The sequence below is a fragment of the Rhincodon typus genome, chromosome 5 (assembly GCF_021869965.1).
Source record: "Rhincodon typus isolate 14 chromosome 5, sRhiTyp1.1, whole genome shotgun sequence".
Lineage (NCBI taxonomy): Eukaryota > Metazoa > Chordata > Chondrichthyes > Orectolobiformes > Rhincodontidae > Rhincodon > Rhincodon typus.
Genome location: NC_063336.1, coordinates 13,911,360 through 13,923,998, shown reverse-complemented (window position 1 = coordinate 13,923,998; position 12,639 = coordinate 13,911,360). Strand labels below are relative to the sequence as shown.

Below are 12,639 nucleotides of genomic sequence, written 5' to 3'. Positions count from 1 at the left end.
CTTGTCTAGGCCCGAAACGTCAGCCTTCCTGCTCCTCTGATGCTGCTTGGCCTGCTGTGTTCATCCAGCTCTACATCTTGTTATCTCATTGCAAACTTTACAGGCACAGCTCATAGACCGTGCACTGCCACCTGTTATAACAGTCACATTACCCAGACTGTATAATTATCACTGACAAACTTCCCTCTCTCTTGCAAATGCACCATTGGAGTAACTGGAAGAGAAATATGTCATTGCATTTCCTACGTTTCATGGAGGAGAGTTTGCTAGACATTGACGTGACAGAAATTGCTGAAGCTATGATCAGTAGTAGAGCTGAAACTATGAAGATACCTAAATGCTATTCGCATTAATAGTCACCTCTCACTCCATTTCCCCTTCAGCTATGTTTACTTCTGATTTACAGGCTGCAACTGGCATAAGCATGCACCTCTTTTCCTCCTTGCCTGCACCACAATCATACCCTTCTGTCTTTTTTAGTTTAAATGTCCAGGAATGCAACCTGGCCAAGCAGTGAAAGAACTCATGAAGGCTGCGATGATGCGAGTACACCATTACTTCATTTTACTTGCAGCCATCAGCTTAGATACGCAGATTCTTGGAGGAATGGAGGTTAAGATCTATTTCTGGAAAGACACCGGTCACTGCTGCCAAGACAGAAGGCACCTGAAGTCTTTTGCAGAGAACTCAGAGAAACACATGGATGAGGTAACCTATAGACCTGCATGAAGAACAACATTTTTATGCATTCTGAAGGCTGCCAGTAAGCCTGCAGACAATATTAAGCAGCATAAAGGACCAACTTGGCACAGATCTTGGAGCCCATTCTTTCCAGTATGGATGTGTTAAGAAGCTCCATTCGTACGTTTGTGAACCCAAGTACAATGCAGCAGTTGGTAACCGATGTCACATTCTCCACTCCGGCACTACCAGAAGCCATAAAATGTAAGAGTGGAATTAGGCCATTCGACTCATTGAGCCTACTCTGCCATTCAATCATGGTTGATATGTTTCTCAACTCCTTTCTCCTGTTTTCTCTCCAACCTCCTTTGGTACCCTTCTAACGCCAGCACATCCTTCCTTAAATACAAGGCTCAAAACTGCTCACAATATTCCAAATACAGTCTGACCGGAGTCTTGTACAGCCTCAGGAGTACATCCCTGCTTTTGTATTCTAGCCCTCTTAAAATTAAACCTTTCCCCATTTAGAAAGTAGTTCTGATCTCCTCTGTTCTTCCTACCAACGTGCAGAACCTCTCACTTGCCCATGTTGTGTTTCACACACTTCGCCCACACTCGTAGCCTATCTAGGTTTTTCTGCTTCCTCAACACTACATGTCCTTCCACCTATCTTTGTGTCATCTGCAAACTTAACAACAATGTTCTCAGTTCCTTTGTTAATGTACAGCATGAATAGCTGTGATTCCAACACGGACTCTCTAGAACTTGAAAGTGCATGGTAAAATAAGGTAGAGTCAGCATGGTTTCCCCTTGATGAAGCCATGCTGACTCTGCCTTATTTTACTATGCACTTTCAAGTGACTCTGCAATCTCATCCTTAATAATGGACTCTAAAATCTTACCAATGACCAAAGTCAGTCTAAGTAGTCGCTAGTTTCCTGTCTTCTGCCTTCCTCCCTCCTTAAACAGCCATTTTCCAGTTCTCTGGGATCTTCCCTGACTTCAGTGATTCTGAAACATCATTACCAGTGCGTTTACAATCTCCTTAGCTATCTCCTTCAGAACTCTGGCGTATAGTCCATCTGGTCAGGTGATTTAGTCACCTTCAGACCTTCTCCAGCACTTTCTCCTTTGTAGTGGCCACCACACTCATCTCTCCTCCCTGACTCTCTTGAAGTTCTGGTGTGCTACTTGGGTCTTCCACTGTGAAAACTGATGAAAAGTACCCATTCAGTTCTTCTGCCATTTCTGTGTTCCCTATTTCTACTTCTCCACCTTCATTTTCCAGCAGTCCAATGTCTACCCTTAACTCTCTATTACTTTTTAGATATCTTTAAAAAAAACTCTTACAGTATTCTTTTATATTCTCGCGAGCTTATTTTCATATTTCATCTTCTCCCCCTTTATTGCTTTAAGTTCTCTTGTGCTGGTTTTTAAAGGCTTCACACTAATCATCACCACATCTTATGCTTTTCCTTTTGCTTTCATACCGTCCCTGGTCAGCCATGAATTCCTCATCCTCCCCTTAGTATGTTTCTTCTTTCTTGGGATTAATTTATTCTGTGCCTCCTGAATTTCCCTCCATAAACTCCTGCCATTGCTGCTCCACTGTTGTCCCTGCTAGGCTCCCCTCTCAAATCAATTCTGGCCACCTTCGCCCTCATGTCTTTGTAGTTACCTGTACTCAGTCGTAATACCATTACATCTGATTCCCACTCCTCCCGCTTAAACTGCAGGTGAATTCAATCATATTATGGTCAGTGACCCCACCCCCACAGCCCCCAACACCCAGGGGTTCCTTTACCTTAGACTCACTAATCAAGTCTGCCTTGTTACACATCACCAAATTCAGAACTGCCTGTCCCCTAGTGGGCTCTACCACAAGCTGCTCCAAAAAACTCTCGTAGACAATCCATGATTCCTTTTCTTGAAATCCGCTAGCAACCTGATTTTCCCAGAACACCTGCACATTGATTACTATGAATCATCGGGGACTTTAATGATAATGTAATAGTGCCTTTCTTACATGCTATTTCAATCTCCTGATTTATTTTCTTCCCCACATCCTCACTACTGCTAGGAGGCCTGTACTCAACTTCCATCAGGGTGTTTTCTCCTTTATGTTTCCTCAGTTCTAGCCACACAAATTCTATGCCTTCTGACTCTATACATTTCCTGTTATTGATTTCATTTAACTTCTTAGTAAAAATGCAACCCCATTCCCCCTGTCCATCTGCCTGTCCTTTCAATAGGACTTGTATTCTTGGATATTTAGTTCCTAGCCCTGATGCCCTTGGATCCAAGTCTCTGCCATACTCACAGCATCATATAAACTCATTTCAATCTACACGACAAGCTCATTTACCCTGTTTCATATACTGCATGCATTAAGTACAACATTCCCAGTCCTGTGTTGGCCATCAGCCTTCTTTTAGTTGTCTCATCTGCTGTGTCTGAAGTTAGATTCCTGACCCTGTCCATCATCTTCGTCCTATTACTTGTTCAGGAAACTTTAATAACCTCTGCTGAGCTCTCAGCCTTTTAAACCTTTTCCATAACTTTTCATGCAACTGAATCCAACCCCCCCACTAGCTATCCAATTGGTGAATGCTGCAGTAGTAGTTCATCAAACTGCTGTCAACAAGGTCAGCTTGTTGCTGGGTAAATTCAGACAGCTACTATCGTGGCAATGGATTCCAGCATGCTAATGGGCTTGCAGACTATTGTCACAGAAGTCACCAATCTGTTCTCAAACAGATTATTCAAATTGCTCATTCACCATGCCAGATGAATGGCAGTGGCTTCATAAACCTAAGAGAGAAAACATTTGTCTTCCTATCCATGCTATTCTGGCAGTTCACCAGCTGTTAACTGTAAGCTAGTCAATTTAGATTGTTACCATTGCAGATATTTTCTAATCAACCTCTTCAAAGATGTTATTACACACTGCTGGAGAGATGAGACTTTCATCAGAGTCTCTTAGATTAGAGATAGGGGCGGCACCATAACTTCACAAGACCATCTATTACCCACATACACTGAGACATGACAGTCTGCAACTAGGCTTTCTAGGTGCAGAGCTGCTCCAGGTGGTCCTCCAAGGGCACCCTCATCTATTCCACTGAAAGCCAGTTTTACTATTTACCAGTTTTACTGCAATTACTTGGAAGGCTGAAGTTTTCTCAGTTGACTTTTGTATTCAATATGATTTTTTATTTAGACACTTTATTTGGTGGTACTTTTTTTAATTTGCAATGAAATTTACGTAATGATGATCAATGACAAAGGGAAAGTAAGCTGCTGACTGCTGATGGTTGGCGAACTTCGGTTATGGTTACTCATGGGTTGAGTACTGCAGTTACGCTATCAGTGAATAGCCCTTGAAGACCAGTAGCTATTCTTTTGTTTGCTGTAATGGCTCAAACGTGAGTTAGGGAATAGGCAACAGTTCTTCAAGTTTACAGAGTGTTGTGACTGGAATTTTCCCCAAAAATATCAGAGGCGTGGATCAAGGTTTCAGCAAATGCATGAAAATTTGTCATTTGCTCAGCATTTCAGGATCATCACTTGGAAGCAATGATCAACACAATGTTTTATTCTGTAATTTGAGCAGTTAACAACAGAATAAATGAACAGGCAGCACACTTGATAATCTTACTGATACCGAGCACATTTAGAGACATACATCATGGAAAAGAGCAGCCCTTTCAAGGTCGCTTTTATTATCACACTGTTAATTATTTTGCAGAGTCAGTCTATTTTAAAAAGGAAAACAGGTGACATTGTTTCAGCTCTAGTAATACAGGAAACCACATCAAACAATCTGAACACACACCCACCTCAAAAATCTCCTTCCTGTTTAATTCTGCCTGATGCGGCAAGTTTCATCATCTGGTAACTAAATCCTCAAGATCAAATTAAATGTGGTAAAACATTAATGTGGATGGAATCCTTTCCTGCATGCAAAGCCATGCACTGTGGGTAGATTCGGTTCATCCTTTCTGAGAAAGGAAACCACTCTCAGTTTAAACTAGCAATAGGGAAATGGAGTAAAGAGTTAGGGATATTTTTTGGGCTGGAGGAATATTTGTAGTGGGCTTCCCCAGTGGTTGGAATTAGGATCATGACTTTTCCTCATATATAATGTTCTGGATGTTGGTGTGCAGGGCAATTTTAATGTTTATAGATGACACAAAACTTGGAAGGAATGTAAATTGTGAGAAAGATGGTATAGAACTTCTAACAGACACCAACAAGTTGGTGGAGTAGGTGGATAAAGTTCAAGAAGTGAGGGATAATAGTATAGTGCAAAGAACACAGTGAAACAATATAAAGAAAGGGCACTATTCTAAAGGGTGTGCAGGAGTAAGGAAACCTGGACTAAATGTGGTGATAAGATATGTAGAGAAAACTGTTCATAAAGCACGCAGTATTCTAGAATTCATTAATAGGGGCATCATTTACAACAGCAGAGAGGTTTTGCTAATCTATATAGGAGACTGGTTAGACCTCAGCAGGAGTATTGTTCCCTGTTCTGGATATCACACTTTTGCAAGGAAGCGAATGCACTGGAAACAGTGAAGAAGCAATTTAGTTTCAGGGATGATATGGACTACAGAAGTTGGGACCGATTTCCTTGGAGACAGATGGTCAAGAGGAGATCTGATGGAAGCTTTCAAAATCATGAGAGGTCTGGACAGCATAGATAGGAAGAACTGTTCCTACTGATAAAAGACTCAATTAGGGTTCCACGAGGGCCACTCAACTCCTCATCTCAATACAGCCTTGGTTCAAACATGGACAAAAGAGATGAACTCCACAGCAGTAGTGAGAATGACTGCCTTTGACACCAAATCTGCATTTGACCATGTTTGGGATCAAGCATTCAGCAAAACTGGAATAAATGGGAATCACAGATAAAGGAAATCTCTCTGCTGGTTGGGGTCATACCTGGCACAAAGGAAAATTGCGGTGGTTGTTCAAGGTCAGTCCTCAAGCTAAGATGACATCTCTGCAGGAGCTCCTTAGGATAAACATCATCAGCTTCTTCATCAATAACCTTCCTTCATCATAAGGCCATAAGTGTGGATGTTTACCGATAACTGCACAAATTTCAGCACCATTTGTGACTCCTCAGACACTGAAGCAGTCTACGTCCAAATACAGCAAGATCAGGCCAATATCCAGGTTCAGGCTGCAGATGTTGTGACACCTCAGAGAAGTGGAAAGTGACCTAGACACCCCATTTTGCTTCAGAGGGCGAAAACACTGCTCAGACAGGAAATTCAAATTTAGTCTGTGATCAAGGATAGGAGGGTGTGGCTGCAAGTGAGGCAGATTTGGGAACCAGGGAATTGCATCCGAGGAGCTCTGATCCCTGATCCCTGCAACTGTTTAGTAACAGATGTTCTTGCAAGCCGTGCAGATTAGAGCGAGGACCACAGGGAGGATGAGCAACACATTCATGGCACCATGACGCAGGGAGCCATTCGAGTCAGGGGAGAAAATAGGAATGCAGTAATGGTAGAACACAGTATAATCAAGAGGACAATTCTCTGCAGCCATGAGTGAGAGTCCCAAAGGCTGAGTTACCTTTCCAGAATCAGGGTTAAGAACATCTCCTTAGGGCTGGAGAAAAACTTGGAGTGGGAGGGGATGGATCCAGTTATTGTCATCCATGTTGGTGAAATAACTCTTCAGAGGCTGTCATCCCATCACAAATCACCCTTTATTTACAAATGCATAGCCTTTGACAATAGCACTGCCCTTCTCTAAGTCAGGTATATAGAGGGCCCAATATACCAGAAATTCATCATTTTATGTCAGTCAGGGCTCCCTGATTGGGGTTTGTTAATATAGTCCAATCAGAGAACTCATTCAATGAGGTCCAGCTAGCTGACTTCGTTACAATCACTTAAGTTGGTAGCAATGACATTGATAAGATGAGAAAGGAGGTCCTGCTCAAATATTTATAATAGTTAAGAGCTAAATTAAAAATAAAACAGAAACCCCTAGGTATTAATATCTGAATTATTATTTGAGCCACGGGCAAATTTGCATGGGAGAAATGAAGTCAAGAAGCAAAATGCATGGCATTTGGTGTGGGTGGAATGGCTTTTAGTTTACAGGGCACTGGCACCAGTACTAGGGTAGAAGAGAGCTGTTCAGGTGGGACAAGCTTCACGTGAATTGCATAGGGACCAATATCCTGGCAAATCAAACAAGTAGGGTCGTAGAGAGGGCTAATAAGGGGATAGGGGGGCAAATGTAGGCTTACACAGCAAAAAGATATGGAAACATTACAGGGCAGTTATTTGGAAAATGATAGCCAGGGTGAGACAGCAAGGGACAAAGTGTACAAATACAGAAAAACAGCAGTCAATAGGGTCAAGGGTCAAAGAAAAGATAAAAAGGCAGGATAACAGCTCTTTACATGAATTCATATTGTAATCTGGAATAAAATAAATGAATTAACTGCAAAAATAGAGGTTAACAGGTAAGATCTCAAAGCCATTAGACAGACATGGATACAAGGAGATCAAAGTTGGAGACTAAATATTCAGGGATATGTGACTTTTTGAGAAGGACAGGAAGGAAGAAAAGGGTGGTGGGCTGGCTTTGTTAGAATGGATCAAATAAGTAAGATAGCAAGAAAGATCTTGGATCGGAAGATGTTGAATCCCATATGGATGGTGATAAAAAAGAACAAGGGGAAATTGACACTGGTAAGAGTCATCTATAGGCCCCCTAACAGTAGCGATACGTTATGGCAGAGAATAAATCAAGAGGTAACGACAGCATATAAACAATGCAGGACATCAATCACAGATGACTTAAATCTTCATGTAGATTAGGAAAGTTTGATTGGCAGAGGTCAATTTAGGGACTGTATTCAGGACAGTTTCCAAAACAATGTACTGTAGATTAAACTTGGGATCAGGCTATTTTGTATCTGGTCATGTGTAATGAGGCAGATTTATTAGATAATCTCAGAGAAAAAGAAACCCCAGAAAACAGTGACCATAACAATGGTAAAAACAAACATTCACTTTAAGTGTGAGGTAGTCAGATTGGAAACAACCATGCTTAACCCAAATAAGGGTAATTACGCAGGGATGAGGACAGAGCTAGTTGCGTGGACTGGGGTAAAAAGTTCAGCGGCAAAGGTGCTTGAGGAACAGTGGCAGAAATCTGAGAAAATAATTTATTGATCACAACAAAGATGTCTCCCAGTGCCAAAGAGAATTCCAGGAAGGAGAAGTTGCACAGTGGTTTGCACTGCTGCCTCACAGTGCCAAGGATCTGGGTTCAATTCCAGCCTTGGGTGACTGTCCGTGTGGAGTTTGCAAGTTCTCCCTGTGTCTATGTGGGTTTCTGTTGGGTGCTCTGGTTTCCTCCCACAGTCAAAAGATGTGCAGGTCAGGTGGATTAACCATGGTAAATGCAGGGTTAGAGGAATAGGGTCGGGGATGGGGTCTGCATGGGATACTCTTCAGAGGGTTGGTGTAGACTCAATGGGCTGAATGGCCTCTTTTCCACACTGTAGGGATTCTATGGTTCCATGACTCTAGATAAGATGACTGTGGTTAACCCGGGAAGTTATACTATAATTTCAAATTGAAAGATTAAACAAACAACGTGGCGAAGATTAGTGATAAGCCACAGTTTTAATATTTAACAAAGAATAACTAAAAAAAAATAAATTTTGCACATAATATAAAAATAGACAGCAAGAGATTCCTTAAATATATTAAAAAAAAGAGGCCAAATTGAATATAGTGAATGAGACTTGGGAAATAATAATGGAGAACCAGGAAATGGGAGAGAAGTTGAACAAATAATTTGCATCATTGTTCCAAAAATACTAAATAAGTGAAGGGCAGTTGATGGAGAGGAAATAAATACGATAAACTATCACTTGAGAAAAAGTACTAGGGAAATTAATGGGACTAACGATTGATAAGCCCTTGGATCATTGAATGCATCCTAGGATATTAAAAGAAGTAATTACAAAGGTAGTGAGTACACTGATATTAACTTTGCTAGAATCCATAGATTCTGGCAAAGTGTTGGATGACTGGCAGTTTTCCAATGTAATATTTTTATTCAAAGAGGGAAGGGGACAAAGAAAGGAGATAATATATAACATCTATTATTAGGAAAATGTTAGAGTCTATTACAAAGGATATAACAGCAGAGTAATTAGAAATATATGATGCAATTAAACAGAGTCAACATGGCTTCATGAGGGGAAATCATGACTGACAAACTTACTGGAATTCTTTGAGGAACTAACAAGCAGGATAGCTAAGCAGTGGATGTAATATATTTGGACTGCTGTAAGACGTTTAATAAGGTACTCCAAGTCAGGATACTCAATAAGAGGCCATGATGTTGGGAGTAGTATATTAATATGAATAGAGCACACACTAATAAACAGGGGACAGAGTTGGGATGAGTGGGGCATCTTCAGGATGGCGACCTATAACTAGTGGAGTGTCAAAGGGATCAGCGCTGGGACCATAATTACGTATAAGATATAAATGACTTGGATGTGCACAATGAATGTGCTATAGCCAAATTTGTGGATGACCAAAATAGATGGGAAGACAAGTGGTAAGGATGATACAAGGAGTCTGCAGAGGGACAGAGATAGGTTAAGCTAATAGGCGAAACAATTGGCAGATGGAAAAATGAAAGATTATGCACTTTATGTAAAAAGAATAGAGGAGCTGAATATTATTAAATGGAGAAAGACTTCAGAAAGCTACAGCTAAGAGGGATTTGGGGGTCCTCATGAATAAATCACAAGAATTGGCAACCTAGTTCAGCAGGTCCTAAGGAAGGCAAAATAGATTGTTGAACTTTATAAAAAGAGAGAAGCTTTGCCAAAACTGTACAAAGCACTAGTTACATCACACCTGGAATACTGTAAACAGTTTTGGTTCCCTTATCCAAGGGCAATAAACAGTGGCCCAGCCTGCATGCCCACAACACATGGATGAATGCATAAAAAACTGTCGGCATAGAGTAAAAGTGATTTGTAAAAGAAGAAATTTTGAAGTGAGGAGGTGTGTGATAGAGGCAGGTTCAGTTATTAAGTTTGCAGATGACACCAAAATTGGTGGTATAGCGGACAGTGAAGAAGGTTACTAAACATTACAAAGAGATTTTGATCAATTGGGTCAATGGGCTAAGGAATGGCAGATGGCGTTTAATTTGGATAAAGGTTTGGTAATGGAAACAAAGGCAGGACTTATACAATTAAAGGTAGGGCCCTGGGTAGTGTTGTAGAACAGAGAGACTAGGGGTTCAGGTACGTAATTCTTTGAAGTTTGTGTCATGGTAGACAGGGGTTAAGGTGGCGTTTAGCATGCTTGCCTGCATCACTCAGACCTTTTGAGTACAGGAGTTGGGACATCATGTTGAGGTTGTACAGGACCTTGGTGAGGCTTCTTCTGGAGTACTGCGTGCAGTTCTGGTCACCCTGTTATAGGAAAGATATTATTAAACTGAAGAGGCTTCAGAAAAGATTTACCAGGATGTTGCCATGAATGGAGGGTTCGAGATATAAAAATAGACTGCAAAGACTGGGACTCTTTTCACTAGAGTGTAGGAGGTTGAGGGATGACCTTATTGAAGTTTATAAAATCATGAGGGGCACAGATAAGGTCGATGACAAGGGTCTTTTCCCTAGAGTGGGGAATTCAAAACTAAGGGCACATTTTTAGATGAAAGGAGAAAGATTTAAAAAGGACATGACAGGCAACTTTTTCCACACAGGGGGTGGTTTGTATGTTGAATAAACTGCTGGAAAAAGTCATGGATACAGGTACAGCTACATTTAAAAGACATTTGGACAAGTTCATGAATAAGAAAGGTTTGGAGGCATATGGGCCAAGCACAGGCAGGTTGGACTTGTTTAGTTTGGGAACATGGTCAGCGTGGACTGGTTGGACTGAAGAGTCTGTTTCCATGCTGCATGACTCTAAGGCATTGTATGATTATTTAAATGGAAACAATATACAGGGTCATGGGGGGAAAAGGAAGAGTTCTGTATGGTAACAATTCTGAGATTCTAGCAACAAGCTGATTTGTGATCACGTGGTTCAGAATTGCAGATGAAAACTGCAAGAACCTGAAGTCCAATTTGATTGTAAATGGAAGACTGTTGATGGTTGGTTAAGGGCTTGCAGAATATAGTGAAATTCATGAGATGGGGTTAAATCAATCGATTAAACATGTCTCTATAGTTTTGAGTGATTTATCCAGAACCCATATTGAAAACAAATTAGTCAGCAACAAGCTCGAAACTGGACAATCAGTTATGTTTCAAGTGAAGAGAGGAATACAACAAAATTGTGTATTGCCACCAAAATTATTTGAGAGATGGAAATTGGAAGAAAGAACATTATCAACTTATGTCACAGAGTTACTTGCAGAAGGTATGTTTGCCTAGTTAGGACAAATGATAGAAGAAGAAGATGGCAGACGTGATGCCAAGGTCACAAGGGTAAGCATAGCTAGAAGTAATTTTATGAAAATGAAGGATGTGTGAACAACAAAGAAACTCAAGTTCGTAAATAAAAAGTCATAAAACACTACATTCTATCCAATTTCCAAAATGCTTTATTTGGGCACCAAGGGCAGATTTGTGGAAGAAAATAGAGACCTATGAAATGTGAGCACCAAGATGATGCTTAAACTCCATACTGAGACCATAAAACAAACGAAGAGGTATGTGAAACGCAAAAGCAAAAAGAACTTTTCTAAAAAGTAGCATCCAGAAAAGAAGATACATTGCTATTTCGGTTGTTCAATCAGAAACATGCAGAGCGCAGAGGTAAAAAACAGGCAGAAATCAGAGACTGGCTGCTGAAAAGCTATGTTTGATGAGTGAGCATGATGCAAGAACATGACACACTAAGATAATAGGTTTTCTAGTAGAAGTACCAACAAGCAGCAGTTTTAAAAAGTCCTGATCTGCAATTTATACACTACAATTATTCCACAATAAACGTGTATCTGTATGTTCTAACCTTCAGTCCTATAATTGATGATATATTGACATATTACATTATCCATCATAGTTTTTTTTAAGAACATTGTTCAAATTCCATAAGAATTCCAAAAGAATACCTTATGAAATGGATTAGGATCTGCAGAAAACCAAGTATTAGAAATTTGCTGAATGGTAACTTTGCACTGTGTCCCTTTTGATGAAGCTGTGTTATTCTCCAGAAATGCAGCAAGTTAAATTTAGGATAAAGTGTTTAGGAAAGCCTGTTCCTCAGCAATATAAATAATGTAAGCACTGAGGTCATTATAGTGATGATTGGGACTGGCAATGAGACATACTTGAGACAGAAGAAAACAATGCCAGACCTACTGAGTTTCTCCAGCAATTTCTGTTTTGTTTCAATTTAAAACTTAATTGTCAATAGTGAGAATTGCTTACAATACCATTTATCCCTGATTGGTTGGACTACAGCACGTCAAACAAATATTCTGCCCAGTGTACTATGGATTATTCCCCTGTGATTCAATGCATTATTCAATAATCACGTACATGACTAATTGGAATCCAACTGCATTAAACAAGAAGTGCATTAGGCCTGTCATTGGATATAGGAGCTCAGTACTTATACAAGCATGTTTATTAAATTGACTTTGAAATGAAGTGTAGTTATTTGCATTCTGCGATTTGGGCAGCAATTTCTACAGGACAACTCTGTGTTAGTCAGTGGGTACAAGCTGGGTAGCACAAAAAGAGTCTCCCAAAATACTGTCAGTGTTACTCTGCTGCTTGTTTATATCAATGATTTGGATCAGACTATAGGTGGTATGGTTAGTAAGTTTGCAAATGACACCAAGATTGGTGGTACAGTGGACTGTGAAGAAGGTTACCTAAGAGTACAACCAGATCTTGATCAGATGGGCCAAGGGGCCAAGAAGTAG

General features: G+C 40.4%; 1 protein-coding gene across 1 annotated transcript in view; it reads right to left on the bottom strand.

Moving 5' to 3' along the window:
- babam2 (BRISC and BRCA1 A complex member 2) overlaps window positions 1-12,639 on the bottom strand; it is a 187,484-nt gene that overhangs the window by 53,800 nt on the left and 121,045 nt on the right. The window contains exon 10 of the mRNA XM_048596535.1: window positions 6,883-6,953. Coding sequence (XP_048452492.1) covers window positions 6,883-6,953 — 71 coding nt within the window. The remainder of the gene's footprint in view (window positions 1-6,882; window positions 6,954-12,639) is intronic.